The sequence below is a fragment of the Thermobia domestica genome, chromosome 11 (assembly GCF_964235325.1).
Source record: "Thermobia domestica chromosome 11, izTheDome1.hap1.1, whole genome shotgun sequence".
Taxonomy (NCBI): Eukaryota; Metazoa; Arthropoda; class Insecta; order Zygentoma; family Lepismatidae; genus Thermobia; species Thermobia domestica.
The window spans coordinates 239,357,648-239,379,616 of NC_137464.1; the positions used below are offsets into that span (position 1 = coordinate 239,357,648).

Here is a 21,969-nt window from a genome sequence, read left to right on the forward strand (position 1 = left end):
TTACCTAAAGGTTGTAAAATAAATAAGTTTTCTGAACGTTTTCAATTTGTTAGAGGTGATTATTATGCATTATATCAACAACTGGCCAATATAGATTGGTATAATATCTTGTTAAAACCAGATATAAATGAAGCTGTTGTTGATTTTGAAAAAGCAATTGTATTAGCTATGGAAACAAATATTCCGAAATCTAGGCCAAGAATATCTAAATATCCGTGTTGGTACTCCAAAACATCTGTTTCTTTATTAAAAGCAAAGAATTTAGCTCATAAAAAGTATAAAAATACATTAAAACACGAAGACTATTTATTATTTGCTAACTGCCGCAAGGCTTTTAAGACTCAGTTAAAAGATGACAAACGTATTCACTATACTAAAATGGAAAATCAATTAAAAAGTAATCCTGAGAAATTTTGGAGATATGTATCTAAGGGTAATAACAAGACTGCAACTGGAATAGTAGTAAATGATTCTCTGGTTACCGACTGCGAGTCGTTGGCAAATTTTTTTGCAGAGTACTTCGCATCAGTCTACCAGACATTTTCAAATATTAGCAATACAAATAATTATATAACATCATCAGAAACTTTTTGTGAAACGAAAATACATCCTATTACAACTAGAAATGTCAGAGATGCTATTAAATCCTTAAAGACTAAATCTGCGTCAGGTATAGATAGAATACCTGTTTTTATAATAAAAGGTGTAGCTGAGGTAATCTCACCAGTGTTAGCATCTTTGTTTAATTGGAGTTTAAATGAAAACATTTATCCTGAAGCCTGGAAAATTGTAGCCGTAACACCAATACCTAAGACTAAAGGTGACAAAATTAACGATTATAGACCAATATCTATAATGAATGTTATTCCTAAAATTTTTGAAAAAATAATGTACAACTACTTGTATAATGCTGTACGTGATCAGTTGGATGTAAATCAACATGGGTTTATAAATGGCAAATCAGTTACTACAAATTTGGCATGCTTTGTACATAGTTTGTTTTCTGTTATTCGATCGGTTGGTCAGACAGATGTTATTTATTTTGATTTTGCCAAAGCTTTTGACAAATTACCTCATCACTTATTGATAAGTAAGTTGTATCAGTACAGATTATCGAATCAAATAATAAAGTGGCTAGATTCGTACTGAAACAATAGGAAATTCAAAGTAAGGTATAATGGCTATATGTCTTCTATTCATAATATAACATCTGGTGTGCCTCAAGGCTCTAATCTTGGTCCGTTGCTGTTTTTGTTGTATGTAAATGATCTACCTGAGAAGTTAAATTGTAGATATTTGATGTATGCCGATGACATAAAAATTTTTAAAGAAATTAAAACCTTTCAAGATCAAGTATCCTTACAAGATAATATTGAATTAGTGGTCAAGTGGTCTGAAACCAATTTTTTGCCTTTGAATTTCACCAAAACTAAAGGCATAATTTTCTCAAGGAAAACTGATCTTCTTTTGTATAATTACACAGTCGGTAAACAGAGAATCGATTTTGGAGCCTATGTCAAGGATTTAGGAATAATTTTGGATAACAAGCTATTATTCAATAAGCACTTACAGGTAATAACTTCTAAGGCTAGGAAGAACTTAGCTATGTTAAAATGTCTATGCCGTAATTTTTCGAGTGTCAACACCTGTAAGACTTTGTACATTTGCAATGTGCGATCCCATTTGGAGTACTGCACTGTTATTTGGAATTGTGAAACTAAGTATTTTGTAAATGCTATAGAATCTGTTCAAAACAATTTTTTGGCTTGGTTACGATGGAAGTTTAAAAACTTCAAAGATAAGAGTCTGTCTTGCATATCTAAAGAGCTTTATTTGTTACCTCTAACTGATAGGCGGTGTATTTTTGATTTAAGTTTTTTTCATAATATTTTTCAAGGTGTCTTTTCTATTGATGGTCTCTGGTCCATAAGAATTCCATATCGCAATGTTAGAAATTTTGTACCCTTTGTTTCGAATGTTCCTACCCTGAAGAGTTCAATTTATAAAACTATAGATACAGCCAATAAGCACTACAATGCTATAGATATCTTTCAAAGTAATTTTATTAAAATTCGTTCACAATTAATTAAAATTCTAAACGACAAATAAATTTTTTTTAACTTGTAAGGTTTTTTGATTTTTTTTTTAAATTTAAAAATTTATTTTTTTTAGGTTGTTTTCTTGTTCTCTCTTTTAACTTTCTTTCTCTTTTCCTATCATCTTTTTTCTTTTATCTTTGCTTTTTTTGGATACTACACTTCTTTTTATCATTATTATTACCTCGGTTATGAGTTTCACATGCCATATGCTTATTTTGTATTCTTTGGTAAATTTATCTTATTTTTATTTCTGTCTTTGTATGAGTGTACTTTAATTAAGGTGTCAATTGATTTGAAAATCATGCTTATATTATTTTATGTTTTTCGTGTATGTTCATTTGTAACTTTGACTATATGTATGTTCCTTTTAATATGTTATATACTTTTTTTCCTACTGTATACTCATATCAATATGTTATTTTAGTCTCATGACAGGGTGTACTTGTTTGAGATGTACTTAAGATGATATTTCTGCTTATTTGTTTTCTCATTATGCTTTTCATTGTATTTCTATCTGTAATACCCATTGCATGTTTTTTTTTTTTTTTTTTTTTTGCAATTTTGTTATTTAAATGTAAGCGCCCTATATTTGTATAATCCTTCTTGGGGGCACTTTGTGGCTGTAACTGTTTGTCCCTAATTATTATTATTATTATTATTATTATTAGTAGTAGTAGTAGTAGTAGTATTTTTACCCGTATGAATCGGAGTGGCCCGATTAATCCTATGAATAGGATTGGCCTGATAACCCCGTTTGTATGAAAACAAACGTATTTTATCATTGCAAATAGTGTGTTGTTTCCCTTTATTGTCGTAACACAAATTATTAATCTATTTATTATGTACGAACTCGTAACAAATCTATCGGGTCAAACGGGTTTATCAGGTCTAACGGTCGAGTAAACCAAATGCAACACGTATCGGACGGGTGCCTGTTTACCCGAAATGTTCAAGCACTAATTATAGGTTAAAACCATACTTAATTAAGAGCTCTAATTTTTGCATTCACTTTTTTTTAAAGCTATCCGACCAATGAACTTGCGATTATCTAAATATAATTGCTCGTATCCAAATTATTGCGTTATATTATTGCAATGAGCATGAACGTTATTTGCTATTAAGAGTTAGAGTGACACGTTAATATTAATCTTTTATAAATAGCGTTATTATTGTTATTATTATTTCTTATTTATGCTCTTATTGCAACTTAGAATCAATCTCACATAAACCACTATATCAGACCTGATTGAATATTATTTTAAAAATTCTCACATAAATAGATAAAATAAACAATATTGGAACTTATCACATATATTGCCAAATGACGTGCGCTGACTGCAAAGCCTAGCAATTGAAATGTACGTTCTTCAATCACGCTAATACTAGCCTATATCAGTGTAAAGGCTACGGATGCCAGACGAAACAAAAGCTGTATGATGCTACTATGATAACCGCATAATGGAATTAGCCATACTGAGAGTTGAATACAGTTCTATCAGAGTTCGAGCGGCAACGCCAGAATTACAAAGAAGGATTTATGGTAGGGACAAGTAAACCCTCAGATCTTGACCTGCGTGGAAAAACTTGGTTATGCTTTGAAAAAAAAAAAAAAAAAAAAAAAAAACTGTATACCTATAAGCTGATCTGTCTAAACAGTCGAAAAAGATTATACGAAGTCGCATAAAGTGATTTGTTTAATTGTTTTCCTCGTCATTTATCATCACATATCATACCTAAGCTCTATGAAACATGCTCATACTGTTTAACCTGGGATCCAAATTTACATGTATCCTGAAATATGCAGTACATTGTAATGTTGTATTCATACTTTCTTGTTTGCGTAATTTTTCAGAGTTGGTTATTGGATTGTGACACGGAACAGGAGCACGTGTGCCTTAAGTTTCCTCCTACTTCGGCATGTGGAGAGAGCTTTACCATTAAATGTGACATTAATGAGTGCCTAATCAACTCTTTATCACTGCCATTTGGACACCACTTCTCCATCCAGTCGGACATCTTTAGTTTTCAGATGGCTGGTGCAAAATCTTCAGGTAAATTCTTAAATATTTATTTACTTGCTGAATTGTCCTTTCGTCACACGGGAAGAATAGGTTATGAAAAATATGTGACCTCTCCCCGCTTAGGATATGCATTTCAATTAAAGTATAGTGACAAAAATCCGTAATATCATCCCTTTTCCACCACACCCCACCCTTTTCCTGTTCATCCTTCATACCCATGGAGACTGAACTTGCACTTAAACGGTACTGGGAGTGCCATTATTAATCTCAGCGATCCAAAAATATGAATTGGACACTACTATCGGTCGCTTTCGATAATTTTTATTTGTCACCGCTTCCTACCCCTACCCCCTTTATCCCTCGTGCGATGAGAGATGAATTTGCACTTAAAAGAGCATCGGAAGTGTCGCTATTTATCTCAGCAACCCTGGAAACTATGGATTGGGTACTAATATAAGTTGATTTCGATTTTTATATGTTACTCTTTCCTTTTACTCCCATGCCAAATTTGATTTGAGTTGAGTTTATTTTGAGTTTAACGTCCCGTTCAGCAGCGAGAGAATCGAACCCTGGCCTCTCACGCTAAAGGCGCGTACGCTAACCGCTTAGCCACGAAGGAGCTCCCTTGCAGAAAATTGTCAACGATCTTCCATACACACTAGAAGCGTAGACTATTGCTTGGAAAGCTTCTGGGAAAAGGCTTTTTCGGTAGGCTAGTAAGTAAATCAAAAGATAATATAGAGCATGATTTTTTTTAAGGAGTAAAGAATCCTGACTGGGTTGCCTTGACACGGGATAAGATCCTATGATTATATGGCTTTTGTTTCTGTGGCCTTTAATCTGTGAGTTCCTAAACCCTTAAAGTAATTTATCTGTTTACTAATTGTTGTAAAGTGTATAGAACATTTTTTAAAGCAGTGTTAAGTGTTTTCACTAAGTTTCACCATTTTTTAATGAATAACTTAGGGCAATAGAGAATATGAAAAACCCAGGTATCTACAAAATGCTATTAAATAATTTAATAACTGTTTCTAAGTGTGGAGTCCCTGGTTCGATCCCAGCTTGTGCCAGGTGAACTTCGTGGTGGACAAACACCATGTGCGTGGGTTTTCTCGCAGTTCTCCCGTTTTCTGCCACTTTCTTCATTCCATCATTTCATTCATTTCTCATCATCATCGTCTTCTTTAGCCTCTGTGCATAATCGTGAGACGTCAAGCTAAACATTTCATTTCATTTTTCAACTGTTTTTAAGTCTTTTCTTGTACTAGAGTAGAAAATTTGGCACGCATTTTCGTATGCCACATTTATCGAGCACTCAATTTTTTTCACAATATCCTCCTGACACCCCGCTTAGAGCCGGCTGTACAAAACATAACGACATTGCCCGTTCATTTCTGCGGATATCTCGAACTTTGCTGAGTTGAAACCTTTTGTAGGGTAATTTCTGTACTTCAAATTTTGCTTCGGCAGACAAACAATAGCTGAAGCGCCTTATGTTGTGCAATTGGGCAGGAGTTAAGGTTCCTCCTGCTTCATCTACTCGATTTCCTCTGGGCGTCAGGAAGTTCTGAACGGTCTTTTAAGCAACAAGTAGTTCGTTTAATAGCATTTTGTTTGAGGAAAATACTCATTTTCAAAATTATTATATTGTTTACTGTTACCTAATTATTTACGAAACAAGAATTTTAGGAGTGATCCAAAAAAAGAAAATGAATCAAAAGATTCCAATCTTGGCCAATAATTAGGTTTTGGATCATGGGCCACAAAATTTTTGAACGGACCCTAAATCGAGTTTTTGTATTTTCTACGGAATAAGCACATCATACTGAGTTAAGTGATAGTTTGGGTTAGGCTACGCTATATGTAGTTCTCCAGATATAAGAGGTCTACAAGAAAATTTTTGATTGAAATATATTGGATCTTTTGATCCAAAAATTGCCCACTTTTCAAAATTATCATAGTGTTTATTGTTGTTACCGAGTTATTTGCGGCAAAAAAAAAAAAAAAAAGAGTAGGGAAAGCTTTATTTAATAGCAATTTGTAAGTATCATAGAAAATGGCCCACTTTTCAAAATTATCATATTGTTATTGTTACTTGAATTATGTGGAAAAAGGGAGGGAACTTCATTTAATGCCGTTTTGTAAATACGAAATGACCCACTTCTCAAAATTACCGTATTGTTTACTGTTACTAAGTTCTTTGGAAAAAAAGGGGGGGCGAAGGAACCTTAATTTAATAACATTTTAAAAGTAGAAAATGGCCATCTTTTCAAAATTATAATGTTTTTTATTGTTACTGAGCTATTTGTAAAAAGAAAAGTGAGGTAAGCGTCATTTAATTTCATTTTACAAGTAGGAAATGGCCCTTTTTTAGTGAAGCTTTATTTAGTAGCATTTTGTAGGTAGGAAGTTTCCGACTTTTGAAAATTACCGTATTGTTTATTGTTACTGCATTCTTCGAAAAAAAAAGAAAGAAAAAAAAACAAGAAGCTTAGTTGTTTTATTCCCATTATCTTTTAATAATTCGTTCTATGATACGGTTTCAAGCTTAATCTATTTATAAACGTGCTGTGTACTAGAAAGCACTATTACTGACTGTCTCACATTTACTGAAAGTAAGTTGCGAGTACTATGTCTTCATTTTCCTTTGTGTATTTCCTTTTAACCTTCGATCCATCCGTTTTACCCAATTTCCAGTTTTCCCTTTTCACAGCTGTTGACCTGCCTGTCTATGAGTTGGAAGTTGTTGCCAGTTTGTCGTCAAGTGGGTTGTGTGAATCTCTGTTATTTGGTCATCCTCAGCGTCTTTTCGCCACGAAGTGTTGGCGTCTAGACTGGACTGAACTTCTGAGAAATCAACAGGTGATTATCATAAGTCTTTTCCAAAAAAGGAAGAAAAAAATGTTGGTAATGTTTGTAGATACTATTTCGAGTAACTTCTCAGGTTTGTGGTTTCGCCGCCAGGCTGTGAAATGTTCACTACGAAGGCCGGAAAGCAATACTTTATAAATTACCTGATTAAATGTATTGTCACATTTAGTATACTGCCAACAAGCAGCTATGACCAGTGTATACAACGTGAAGAAATCTGGTTTGCTTTTTGATAAACCAAATTCATTTGGAAACTAAACTTTATCAAGATTAGGCTTAAATATGGCATTTTTACTGAAATTAAATTAACTATACCTTAATATGAATGAATATTTGAAGATAAAACATACTTAATTATGGATACCATCCTTATTAGATAGACTACTCGCAGTGCTGTTGAGATTAGCGGGTTAGTATAATGCTCAGAATGTAAAATACTAATCTGTCCGTGGAATACAACGCTAAAATGGAACTAAGTGACTTTCTACTCGACAAATCTAAAGACTTAAGTATACCTTAATATTTTAAAACACATTTTTCTGTTTAATAATTAACGAAAATCGTATAATTATTAAATAATTCATTTTGTTCTGGTCAGAAAAATGTGTTTTAAAATGTTATTGTGATTATCCAGAACCATGGAGTATATTTATTATACCTTAATATGAATGTATATTTAAAAATAGAACATATATTTAATTATTAGTTTGATAATAATAATTGCGATTAAATAAGTACTATGCAGCATATGTTTCATAATAAATAATTTCTTAAAGTACTAGTAAAATTTTTCATTTGTTCTCTTACAGCATTTTACTGCTTTGTGTGAACAGCTTGCTAATGGCGATCAGTTTTTACTTACGCATTTGAAATCTAACTATCGGACAGATAGTGTTTCTGGATACTTTGTTCTTGTGCCAGGTGAGTGTTCATACAGATAGATGTAACATGTTAAAAATCATAGATTCTTAATTTGCTGATTCATTTTTCCCTCACATGTGATGTTAAAAATGTTAACTCTTCCAATCGAAAACCCATTGCATGATATCGTGAGCTGGTAACAATTCACAGTCTCAAACATGTAAGCGTGGTTTTTGAGATCTTATTAATAATGAGAAAATGACATACAGTGTGTAAATACTACTACACGTTGGTAACTACATTGATTGAATTTCTAGTAACTACAATGATTGAATTTTTGGTAACTACATTGATTGAATTTTTGGTAACTACATTGATTGAATTTTTGGTAACTACATTTGATTGAATTTTTGGTAACTACATTTGATTGAATTTTTGGTAACTACATTGATTGAATTTTTGGTAACAACATTTGATTGAATTTGATAGTACAGGTTGATTATAAAAAAGTCATCAGGTTTTAATCCATGTGTATTACCGTGAAAAATATACCATAGGAGATATTCGTTGATTTTGTTAAGCATTTGTGTTGTTATAATTATGGCTAGAGCGGAAGTATTAAGTAGTTCATTTTATATAACGTGGGTCCCTTTGAGACCCCAATTAGAAATAAGTAGTTATTGGTATTTCGTACAGAAATTTTAAACAGATAGATTTCAAAACAATACTTTATTGCATTGCACTCCAACTTAGACTGTCACCTTCCACATTACTAACATCATCGTCATCCAAACGACCTCGTAACCAGATAACAGGAGCAACTACAGCCGAGAATAGTCAAGTCATGTTATCCTCTTGGGGTTGTTGTCTGAAGTAACAGGCGCTAATCCTTTGAAACTAGCCACATTATTATTCATAAACTGTTCAAAAATATAAGCAGGTTTCAAGATATATATATCTATATATCTATCTATCTATATATATATATATATTGCTTTAAACTGTAATATTAGGAAGAAATACAAGGTCGCAAACAATGTAGCGTAATCTAAGATTTTTTTTTCTTACTACATACCAAATTTATTTTATTATGCTAAGTATGAAGTAATTTGCGGGAACAATATATTAGTAATTTCTGCCACCTATTGAGCATTATGTAAACTACTAATTTTGCTTGTTAAGAAGAAACAAAAAAAAAGAAAAAAGAAAAAAAAGAAATAATTGATTACGTACATGGGTATTACCTTGGGGTTATTTTACGACTTCAGCGGTAAAGTTGTTATATATATATATATATAAAAGAAGCAAAACAGCAGCAAGCGATATTGTTTGTCCAATATATTGAACAAATACCGGGGAGAAAATACAAGAACGAACTATTGGATACCCCCGTTCATTTAAGAGATACACTACATTAAATCTCTCTGGGGACGCAAAAGGACCCCAAGGTAGTACACAAGGTTTAAAGTGAAAAATGTCGAAAACTTAATATGCTACGTTTGTGCTAATGATAAAACGAACGAATACATCTGAAACTTTAATTTTTCGTATTCGTGATCTTGGCTTGTGGCGACAGATGACAGCACGCCTAGTTTCCTAACTGCAGTACAAAGTATTCTCTGTTTTGAAATATGAGAAGTGTTTCTCCGTTGTTACCGTGCATATGCATTTCGTAAACAGTTTGTAAGTGCACCGCCAGGTCACCAAAGCATTCTGAGATGTTATCAACAATTTAAGAACACTGGCTGCCTATGTAAAGCTTAAAGAACAGGACGTCCAAGCATTTTGTCCCACGGCGTTGGATTGGGCGATGTGCTGAACATGTGGCCTCCTAGATCTCCTGATCTGACAGTTTGTGATTTTTCCTTTCGATGCATGTAAAAAACATAGTGTAGGTGCCTCCACAACTACTATCGTGAATCCTAGGAAGGGGTCTGATTCATTGTAGTTATCTTCGAGGTTAAAGAAAGTAGAAGCTGGTGCCTAAAATTGAATCGCAACCACTGCTTACAGTATTATCTGAAGCAACTATTCTCACTGGCGATTGAACCCGGTATTGTTATTACTACAAAGAGGTATCTATATATGTTGAACTTTGTTCCTGTGACGTAAAAACTAAAATCTCTGATCACGTTACAATCAAGAAATTCCTATGACACAACTGACATGTATTCTTTATTGATAGAAATTCCACTGACATTATACATGCTGATTGTCAACTTTATTGTCGAAAAAAAAATGAAATGAAATCTTTAAGTTTTACGTTCCACGGTTATGCCGGTTAGGCTAAAGGAGACGGTGATGATGAGAAATGAATGAAATGGTGGAATAAATAAAGTGGGAGGAAACGGGAGAACCCCGAGGAAATCCACGCACGCGGTGTTTGTCCACCACAAAGTTCACTTGGCGGGAGAAGGGTTTCAGCCCGGGACCCCATGCACCAGAGGTTAACGCTCTACTACTGAGCCACCGCGGCCCCCAACTTTATTGTCAGTAAGAGAAATTCGAACTCATGACGAGAAGACACATGTTACTTGAACTTCACGCCAACCATTCTTGTTCCACTTCATACAGTGGAGGGCTGCGGTGATTCAGTGGTAGAGCGGTTACCTTTGGTGTGTGGGGTCCCGGGTTCAAACTCTACTCCCGCTAAGTGAACTTTGTGGTGGACAAACACTGTGTGCATGGGTTTCCTCGAGGCTCTCCCGTTTCCTCCCACTTTCTTCAGTCCACCATTTTATTCATTTCTCATAATCACTGTCTCCTTTAGCCTAGCCGGCATAACCGCGGGAGGTAAAACTCAAAAATTTCCTTTCCTTTTTTTTTTTTTTTTTTTCATACAGTGGAGTGTTAGCGCCAGTCACTTGCTAGCTTGTGCAACAGAGGTGGAAATTCACTCATTTTACTCTCAGGAGGGTCGTTCTCCTCTCATTTCGATACGTGAGAGTGACGATAAGTGAGGGTAAGTGAGTGTGAGTGAGGATTAGGAATAATGGCCATCTCTGTGCACCATTATAAACAAATACCTGAAACAGCTGTCTTGTGTCTCGCTACTAAACAATAAACATCATGGAATCTCACAAAGAACAAAATATTTATAATTTACTACTTGCCACGTGCACATATACAGCATTTTTCGCTCATATAACTTGCCGTAATTTCCATTCCATCAGAAATCACAGCCGTACCTACTTGATTACGAAAGAAATACAAGGAAGGCGAATTCCTCATAACCTGTGAGAAAAGATTTAAGTTAAGTATAGAAGTGACTGTCACAAGAGTTCATCGCTATCAAATATAAACATTTACCCTCTTTAAGTACGTTTTAGGAGGTTGTGTATTTTATTTCATTTTTTATCTTTGAAATCTTCACCTGACATAACCCGAGAACACTTACTAAAACGACGATGCCAGGAAAAATTCAATTCTTTCTTTAGGAAAATATATTTTAATCAAGAATGACTACATTTGATAGTTGAAATTATTAAGGTTTATTAAATTTCAGGTACTTCATTTTCTCCTTGTCTTTTTCTGATGCTGTAGGAAGTAATAACTTGCTTGTAAAGTCAGTGGCGTCGTCAGAACTTCTGCTACCGACAAACAACACGGAGAAAACAGTCGGTGGAGAGAATCTTCCCGAACAGGCTGTATCTGAAGTCCGATCAGTGTTGAGCCACTTACCTTTTCTTCAAGAATATGATCCACATCAACACCATTCGGGATTGTATAATGTTCTAAGCAAGTGTCTGATGCACAATCCTTCCGCAGTAAGTATTACTAATGAATCATAAAACATCATTACTTTTGTTAGGAGACTAAACACATAGAATAATAACCAAAATGATATGTTATGCTAGGGTTTCGTCCAGTATTTCACTGGCTTTCCGTGCAGTTTACCTTGAGAATTAATTGACTAATTGTGCTGCAGATATTTTACATATACATTAGTTACAGAAGCGCCTCTTGTGGGAAGTTACATGAGTAAAAACTAAATAAATAAAAAAAAAACTACAAGGTATGATTAAAAAAGTACGGTAAATGTAGTTGCACAGTGCCATCTATCGATGTTGTATGAATTTCAACTAGTAAGCCCGGTAGCCTAAACCTTTGGTACAGTCAGTGTCGAGTTTGAACGAGTTGTGACATGTTAGTTGGCTTCCAGAGGCAGAAGAGTGAGGACGTGTTAAGAACGTCTGTCGCGCGCCAACACCTGTTCTAAGGTGCAAAAAAGGTGCCAAAGAAGTTCACAGAATGTCAAAATCAGAGTATGCGATGAAGCGGTGGTATTGAAGGCTTTTAATAAATACAGTTCGATCCAAAAAAAAAAATATCCCCACCCATATGTTTTCTAGAAAAACTTTGTTCATGACGTTAATGAGAGGCTATTTACTCATATTATGTAATATACCTTCATGTTTTGCTTTACAATACAGTTTACATTAGTTAACATACAAATGAACAGTGTTTCACTATTTAGTGTGTCATCCATTACCTTTTCTAAGAGCCTGAATTGTTTCTGGCATTGATGCAACAAGTTTTTCACATGTACCAGGCTCGGTTTCATGGTACCAAACATGTACCATTAATTCTGTTACTACAACAATATTTACTCAATTTGAAAGACGTATTAGCCCACAAATTTTCGATGGGATACATATCAGGTAAATTGACCGGCCACCATAACCTCTGAGTACCTAATTCTGACTCACACTGTTGGACAAACCTAGATCGGTGGCACGATGCATTATCATCTTGAAAAATGAATGGGCCAATGTTTAAACCACTAAAATTGTCCCTAGCTGTATTCAAAAGCATCTTTAATATTTCACAGTATGATAAACCATTGATTGGGCCTGTGCAAACTTTAATTCTTCTTACACCTTTGGAACATATTGCTCCCCATAACATTACACTTTCACTGTACCTTTTTTGTTTCCGAGATGCAGTCTTGCTTTAACTCTTCTCTCGGCTCTGTCAACAGTTTTACACCACTGTCATTACCGAAAACGTTGAATTTCTTCTCATCTCAGAAAATTACGCTTTTCCAATCATCAACTGTCCACTTTCCAAACATATCCACGAATCTTTTTCTGTCCTCTTTTTAATATTCATGCCCAAGAGACGTCTTAACACTGATTGGCGTGAAATACTCTCACCTAAGTCCTACTTGATCTTCGCAGCAACCTGCCTTGTACTTAATTTTCTCTCTTGCTTCGTATTCCTTTCGATTGCCGTGCACAATCTCGGGGTTGCCTTCTTTTTACGTCCATACTGATGCCGTAGACTTAACATTCCAGTTTCAGTTTGACGTTTTAAAACATTACGCACTGTTCTTGTGGTCAATGTCTAATCTTGCGATTTCTCTATTCAATATTTTTTCGACTTCAGTCCCAAAATCATACCTTGTTTTCTTGAGGATAGGTCAATAGGTCCTTTTTCTTTCCCATGATGTAGAAAGTGAAAATATATGAGAAAATCACTGAACGGAATGAATATTAACACGAACACAACTTTGTATTCGCCAAACCTAGCGTTGTAATTTAGAATACAGCACCAGCAGTCTTTAAACTTGTCAATACGCACTCTTTTCCCATCACTGTGCCTCCTAAAAAAACAGCTGACTGAAAAATGGCAAGAATCGAAAAGTTGCGCCATCTAGGACAAGTATTTTTGGAACTTCAAACATATTTCTGCCACCTAGTACCCACACAGTACACATGGCATGTCTTTGATCTCAATACGCTTCAGTTTCCTATTTAATGAATATTTGCAAGTATCGAAAAAATTATAGATTGCATATGTTTTCCCCTAATCATGACAGAGAAAATTCTGATTCTGAGAAAATTGGTCGATTATACTAGATATCAGTGAAAACTCCTACAAACGACTTAAGAATAAAACACGAACATGGTTGCCCAATTACGAAAACAGTTCGTGTAGAGACGCAAACTTGAACGAAAATCTGATTAAAGATACCTTTCAATCAAAGTTCTTAGTGGGGATATTTTTCCGGACCGAACCATAGTATGATCGATTCAAAAGCGGCAAGGAGTGGTTGAAAACGAACAACGATCGAAACACGTCAAAAACAGATGAAAACGTGCAAAAAGTGGCACAAATGATTTGTTCAAACAGGCGAATGACTATTTGAGAGCTTTCCGAAGAACTAAACATCTCTCGCATCGCATGAGTCCATGAAAAGCATTTTAACCGCCGATTAAATGGGCAGATGGCTTCCTTCTTTATCACGAAAACGCGCCGTTCCACACCTTGCTTTTGATCAGCGAGTTTTTGGCTGAAAATATATTCCTGTCTGTCCACATTTACTGTGCTCTGCATATATAGCACTATGCGACTTCTGGCTCTTCCTAAAAATTAAAACTGTGTTTAAAGGAAAAAGGTTTTGACACCATTCCTCACATTGGGAGGGCCACGACTTAGTAGCTGAACGCCATTCCGAAAGAAGCCTTCCAGATATGCTTCCCGTCATGGATTCAACGTTAGAATAAGTGCATTTCTAGCCAAGGATAGTACTTTATAGGAGATCAAATTGAATTGCATGTTAACCGTATTTTTCGATCATACTTCATATATCGCTTCAAGTGATGATAAAAAAAAGCTTCATATAGCTTGAGAAAGCGTTATATATGTATATGAATTAGTATATTAGGTAAGTTTTTTTTTCTCGTAGCTTGTAACGAGAAAATTTAGCTTTTTTTTTTTTTTTTTCGATGTGACTTATTTCAAAAGCCGCCACTGGTACGTTAAGAAATTCAGTGACTAAACTCCGGAATGTGATGCCTTATATCAAATGAAAGAAAAAAGTTCTAATAAACATGGGTGAAAACGCCTTCTTTCAGAGTTACAAACCGCCGGAAATGCGAAACATCACGTTCTAAAATGCGTTGGGTTCAAAACTATGGAATCAAGAAATTGCGCAGGGACTAATATGCGCTTTATCTAAATATCTATATTTTCGATCCTCCAGTACCGGCGGAACGAGTGCTCTCAATTTGTGCCTAAAAGTGTCACAGGGTGTTTACTAAAATTTCAAAATGAAGTTTCGTGACCTTTTCTTTACCAAACCATAAAATTTCGTAAAATTCAAAACGTAATAACAGTACCTATATTCTTCACCACTTATCTTTATCTTATCTCTGCTGTCAAAGGCTGTTCCTTGGAGTGATAAAAGGTTGGTATCTTCTCACAGTTGAGTGAACTGGTTAAGTGGTTTCGGCGATGCGATGCGGTTTGCATCGCCACTGCTCAATGATACCAGCTGAAGGACAGTCTCAGGAGCGAATTCGAATGTGAATTAGGCCGAATTTTCATGCATGCGATAGGAGTGTGCTTTGCTTGCGATTTGGTAGCGTCTAAAGACTACAATAGACATTTTTGGTGGTGAATTTTGACGTTTTATACAATAAAATTTCCAGTCTGTACTTATATTCATACAGATAAAAAAAAAATCGTGACCCTAAAGCTAAATTTCGTTACTTTCCCATGACTTTCATGACCGACTTTAAAAACAACGCCGACAGCGTTTGGGAGGTGATTCCTGACACAATTTAAGACAAAAAGTATAGACCAACCTGTGTACACAAATGCTTCCTTTCGGAGTTATAAGCTGCCGAAAACATGAAAATGTGAACTTTGAAAGCCCATAGCTCCAAAACTATGGAATCTACCGTAGTCGGGTCAGGACTTCATTTAGAAATTAGTATGTGCCCTATCCAATATCCAAGTTTCAGAATCTTGCGGTACTTCCGCAAGATTTTTTGTAAAAGTAGTTGGTGGGCACTTCAAATTATATGCCTGTAACCGAACTCCTCCTATAAAAACTGTTGTAGAATTACCGCAGGATTCTGAAACTTAAATATTTGGATAGAACACGTACTTGTTCCTAACTGAAGTTGTGACCCGACTACAGTAGGTCCCATAGTTTTGGAGTTATGGACCTTTAAAGTTCATTTTTTCATGTTTTCGGCAGCCTATAACTCCGAAAGGAAGCATTTGTGCACCCAGGTTGGTCTATACTTTTTGTCTTATCTTGGTGACAGGAATCACCTCCCAAACGTTGCTCCTGTAAATTCCCAATCCAGCTCACATGCCCATTCTTGCCTAAGCTTGTTACTTAACAGCTTAGCGACCCCAAAAAATGTGAATTTACACTAATATCTGTCATTTGAAGCGTTATATGTTTCACTCCTTCTGATCCCTCATGCCGATGGGACAGAACTTGGAATTTAACGCTGTCGAGAGTGTGACTATTCATTTCACTATGGCAACACCAAAAACTATGGATTTGACACTAATATTGGTCGTTTCGATTTTTTTTACATGTCACTTCCTTTCCACCGCTCTTAAGGTGCTAATGAAGGCTAAACGTAGACAGAAACTGCAGCGGAAGTGTCACTGTTCGTCTCAGGGACCCTAAAAGCTATGGCTTTAATACTAATATAGGTCATGTTTTATTGTTTCTGTAGTTCCCTAATTCCCACGCTCCTCAAGGGACGCAAGAAAACCTTGCCCCCACTGGAGGCTGAACTTGGATTTAAAAGGTATCGAAACTGCCACCTATCAACTTAGGGACCACGAAAACTAAGGATTCGACACGAATATCGGTCATTTTCGAAAGTGTCTCCTTTTCCTCTCTCTCAGGGTTGCTAATAAGGCTGAACTTGAATTTAAATGCCATCTGGAGTATCAATATTCATCTTAGCAACCCCAAAAACTATGGATTCGACGCTAATATTGGTCGTTTTCAATCATTTTTATATATCACTATCACCGACCCGAAGGTCATTTTTTCGAATTTAAAAGGACATTGCTCCTAGGCATCTTGCTTACACCTAGGAGAGTTTTAGAGGGTGTTACTTTCACAGTACTAGTTTCCGTACTGTACAGTAAGTAGTATTTGTACCAAATTTGGTGAAAATTGCTCCAGGCGTTCCGGAATTATGCTGAAACATACATTTTTTTTTATAAATACAATGAAGTTCATAAGAATGAATGTGTTGTGAGATCGTTTACAAGTTGTTGCGTTGTAACAAAGATTGTGTCGATCAGGATTAACATTATCCATCTGTTATCATCCTACTATGAGTCAAGATATTTCAATGTATGAGATTGTCTTTAAAATTCCAACGCATTCGGACCTATGTTTTGTGCGCGTGTTTTTGCTTTGCATATACGTAAATTTTTTTTTTTTAATTCATACTTGTCGTTAAAACTAATATTTTAACATAGATGCCATCTTGTACACTCATGTCCAAAATGATTGTCGCATATCTATAACTGTCTTCTTGTAAGAATATAATTTGATAATGATGTTGCAGGGTACTTTTAATACTGATAGTATGTGTATAATCGGAAAATGTATATTTGTGGTAAATTTCATAGCAAAAGAATTATAAATACGAAAATTAGAATAAGTAAAACAAAATATTGCTAAATGGACAAGAAAGTTTTATTTTCGTTTTATTGTTCTTATTTACTGCTCTTTTGACATGAAATTTGCCACATACATGTCTTTGCCGATTATGCACGTGCTAACATTATAAAAATACCGGGCGAATTCGTTATCAAGTTATATTCCTACAACAACATATTTATAGACATGCGACAATAATTTTGGACCTGAGTGTACATTTTAATAAGATTAACTTTCACGTATAATGTGCCTTGGACATCCTGAAAGGATTTTTATATTCCTGTTTAATTTCCTGTTTAATGTTCCTTCAACATAGTCAATAATGAAAAGCATCTGCTTCACAAATATACGTTTATTACACTTTAAAAACATTAAAACAAGAAATATATAGGGTGTCTCAGAAGTAGTGACTCACGTGTTAGGTGCAGTAGGTTAGGCTGTATGATTGATGTTGTTCGAGGAGTCTATGATACCTCTGTTGCAGGGAAAGGATGACTTTGACTCATTGTGGTGGCAGCAAGACGGTGCTCCACCACACTTTGCCCTAATTATCCGTAACTTTTTGAACAACACCTTCCCCGGACGATGGATTGGTCGTCGGGGAACAGTGGAGTGACCGCCACAGTCACCAGACCTCACCCCTCCCAACTTCTTCCTATGGGGACATTTGAACGACAAGATATATGCAAGACCCATAAGCAGTGTTGCGGAATTGACGGCGCGAATCACCGAGGAATTCAACAACATTCCCGTTCAGATGTGCCGAGATGCGTGCAGAAATGTGCATCTCCGGATGCAGGCATGCATTGATGTTAATGGCCGCCAGGTGGATCTCTAAATGGAGAACAGGGATTAGATATTGTAAAGCGCTTGATTTTTACATCATTCCTCTGTACCTATAATTTTGTGTCAAGCCATTCTGTTTATAATAAAAATGTACTCATCACTCAAAAGGTGAGTCATTACTTCTGGTACACCCTGTACACTTCTGGTATCCTTCGTGGCGATATAGTTAGCGTACGCGTCTTTGGTGCGGGAGATTCGGGTTCGATTCCCGATGGGACCTCATGTTCGAACCCCACATTAAACTGTAGGTCCGCGTCTCATATAGTCTCGGTGCCGATAGGGACGCTAAACTCATCAATCAATCAGAATGACCAACTAGTTATTAACATATATTATTTAATGACTTTTTGAATAACTTTTGCTGATTTTAGTATTTTCTATTTGAAACCTAAACTCTTCATTACTGACTAGCCGCCGAAGGCAATCGGATTGGTTGCCGAAATTACTCTTGGATTATAAAATTCCTTTTAGGATTTCCAGGGCACATTATAAAGTAAGTGTTAGTTAATCTAAAACTAACATGTGTTATTAATTAATAAATTTACTTTTTCAGTCAAGTTTGCTTGCACATAGCGACAGCGGAGAAGGATATATCGGAGATAGAAGGTTTTCACATCCAGCTCTAGACAACGACTCACAAGTGACTCGAGGTGGCCGTGGTAGAGGTCAAAAAAGAAGTCGAGCTCAAGTACAGTTTAAAGTTTAAATGTAAGAGCTAAAAATGTTTAAAGAAGAAGCATTAATAAGAATATAAAAGGAATCCATCTTACGTATTTACTGTGGATACTATGGGGTACATATTTAATATAATATTCTTATTTTGAGTATCCAGTTAGGTGAATTGTTTATTTATACAATTTCAGCGTGCTCTAACGTTTTAATCAGTTACTTCTTAAAAATTGATTACACTATACTTATTTCGGGATAATCCCTCTTGTGGAGCCATCCTAGAAAAAGAATAAAACATAAATCTTAATAACTTACGTAATATATTTAATAACTTAGTGCTGTTTTTAGTGTTTGCTACGTGAAACCTAAGCTTTTCATTACTCCGAACAATTCACCTAACTGGATACTCAAGCTAAGGTTATTGCTATTTCGTGTAATTTATGATTACTGATGTGCTTGACTTATAAAATATATTTTGGTGAACCAAACTAATAATAATAATAATGAAATACATCTTATTTTACACCCTTGTAATAAATTATAACATTGTTTCAGGGTTCTTCCTCAGTATGACTTCTTCGGCTAAGCTGCTAAATGTGTGACATAGTAATGCTTTTTTTGGGGGGGGGAGGGGGGGGCGCTCATAACTTGAATAAAATACTTTTTAAAATGTAAATATGTCTGGAACATATTTTTAGTACAACAAACATTTCTTAAACACTTTTCAGCCTTCTAATGGGTTTTCAAGAAAAACCTTTTTTTTTAAGCAATTTTGAGCACCATAACTTGCAAGTATAGAATAAATATGCATAGTTCTACAAAGTAATAGGCATTCTATTCGAACTATGGGCTTTTTCCAAAACAAAAAGAAATCCCACCCATTTGTCATGCTTAGCACCTTAGCTGAAGAAGTCACTTTGAGAGAAAGAGGCCCGAGCAGTCTTGAAACAATATGTTATAATTTAGTACAAAGGTGTAAGGTAAGATATTTCTAGACTTTTAAATGTGTATCCCTAGGATCCATCAGTAAATGTGCTACTATTGTTATAGATATTTGTGAAACTAGACTTTTTCTTTTATACTGCGCTGGAGCGGTATTTAAAAAATAATAATAAGCACTCACCATTTAGTTCAATAAGAGAATAAAAATGAACTGTAACAGTGGTAATAAGGATTATTAGTGGGATTTTTTTTTTTTTCGGTTTATCTTAATTGTTTCTTTTATATTTGACAAAGAACTCTAACTAAGTTCAAAGTATCAATATGCTTCTAAAAAGATCGAACAAAGTAAATGAACATTAGTAATTAATTGGTTTCAATATATTTAATAGTTTATTGAAAAATGTCGATTTTGAGGATAGGCTCCAGAGACAACAATCCAAACGTACTGTTTAGTGTGTGAATTAATTCCTGAACTGGAAAATTTTATAGAAAGCCATATTTAGCTAATGGTTAACTTTAAACATTTGTGTCTTAAATGTTTTGAATGTCCTAATACTCCTTCTTTCTACTGTTCCATTGTTCAAAATGTTGCTGCGCGCAAGGAGTATTTATTTTGAGTTTTGCTGCGTAACGAAATTTGTGTAAGGTGGCAAGCCACATTTGTGTTAGGATATATCTGTTTAAAGCGAAGTCCTGTACAATAAGAATTTTGCTCTGACACATTTCTCTTAAAAATCACTAAATGTTAAAGAATTACGGCAGTAAGTGTTAGTTATTAACTGGAATTAACAACAAATAAAAGAGCATTTCCAGTGAAGTGTTGAAAGTATCGTGATAATTACTTCTAGTATAAAATATTGTTATTCATGCAGAACATCATTGCCTTCAAATTTAGGAACAAATTTCATTATTAAATTTTCTCAATACTGAGGAGTAGGTGAAATGTTGATACTCTTTTGCAGTAATTAAAGACCCCGTACTCGAAGTCTCCTTCAGTTTATCTTGATCCTGATTTTATTATTCCCCCAGACATATGGGACCTGTACATGTATGTATATGTAAAAAGAAAGAGAGACTCCATTCGACTTTATTTCGAAAACTCCTTCCTGCTAATATTAATTAATTGTTAATTTTCTAAGAATAAAAAAAGTGGGCCGTACTGACTGTTAATAACTAAGAGTTTACAAGACCTTTCACGTTTGGAGGCATCAATAGATCTTGGTAGTTCCTAATAAACATTTTGAAGAAAATTATAGTCAAAAGTCAGGGTATTACAATAATTTACAATATTTTGGGGATAGAGTCCTCATATCGAAATAAGAAAAAAAAAATCATATGGTCGGGATTGCATAGTTTCGTACTTATAGGGTGCCGAAAACATGAAAAAATGAACTTTAAAGGTCCATAGTTCCACTACTAAAGAACTGATCGTAATCGGGTCAAGATATCACTGAGGAACTAGTACGTGAACTATCCAAATATCCATCTTTCAGAACCTCCCATACTTGACAAATAAAACGCAGTTCTGACCAGAGCAGAATGAAATATATTAAAAACTATACTTACAATGTGTTACAGTTTCAAGGACCTAACGTCCTCTTCATCAGACACCAACACAAAAGGACGTTAGGTCCTTGAAACTGTAACACATTGTAAGTATAGTTTTTAATATATTTCATTCTGCTCTGGTCAGAACTGCGTTTTATTTGTTAAGCTACTTATCCAGAGCCATGGAGTTTGTTCATTATGAGCTCCCATACTTGCACAATCATTTTTAGAGAGGCTGTTTGGGAATACTTGATCACTCTCCATCTACCTCTCTAAAAAACTTGGTGTGCAAGGACTGGAGCATTCTTAAATATGGATATTTGGATAGTTCACTTACCAGTTCCTCAGTGATGGTCTTGACCCGACTACGATAGGTCCCATAGTAGTGGAGCTACGAGCTTTTAAAGTTAACTTGTTTCACGTTTTCGGGACCCTATAACTCCGAAAACTATCGACTTTAGGAAACTATCGATCCTTATGAATTCTTTTCTTATTTTGATGTAATGAATCTGTTCCCAAAACATTGTGACACATTTTGTAAAACCCTTTATTATTGCCACTAAATTAAACTTACTGTAAAACTGATACTTTTCTGCTGTTGTCATTTTTCTGTACAAGATGCCAGCTCTTAAGTTATTTGTAGTGATAAGATACTGTATATTAAAGTAGTTTATGTTTT

General features: G+C 35.0%; 1 protein-coding gene across 3 annotated transcripts in view; it reads left to right on the forward strand.

Annotated features, from left to right (window-relative positions):
- LOC145664844 (meiosis 1 arrest protein-like) overlaps window positions 1-21,969 on the forward strand; it is a 56,497-nt gene that overhangs the window by 32,903 nt on the left and 1,625 nt on the right. For 2 of the 3 annotated variants that reach the window (XM_081731857.1, XM_081731854.1), the window contains 5 exons: window positions 3,952-4,150; window positions 6,834-6,982; window positions 7,801-7,912; window positions 11,396-11,619; window positions 18,685-19,422. In XM_081731857.1, the coding sequence (XP_081587983.1) occupies window positions 3,952-4,150; window positions 6,834-6,982; window positions 7,801-7,912; window positions 11,396-11,619; window positions 18,685-18,837 (837 nt within the window). In that variant the 3' untranslated portion in view covers window positions 18,838-19,422. Of the gene's footprint in view, window positions 1-3,951; window positions 4,151-6,833; window positions 6,983-7,800; window positions 7,913-11,395; window positions 11,620-18,684; window positions 19,423-21,969 lie in introns of those variants that run through there. The other variant, XM_081731855.1, reaches the window with a different exon arrangement.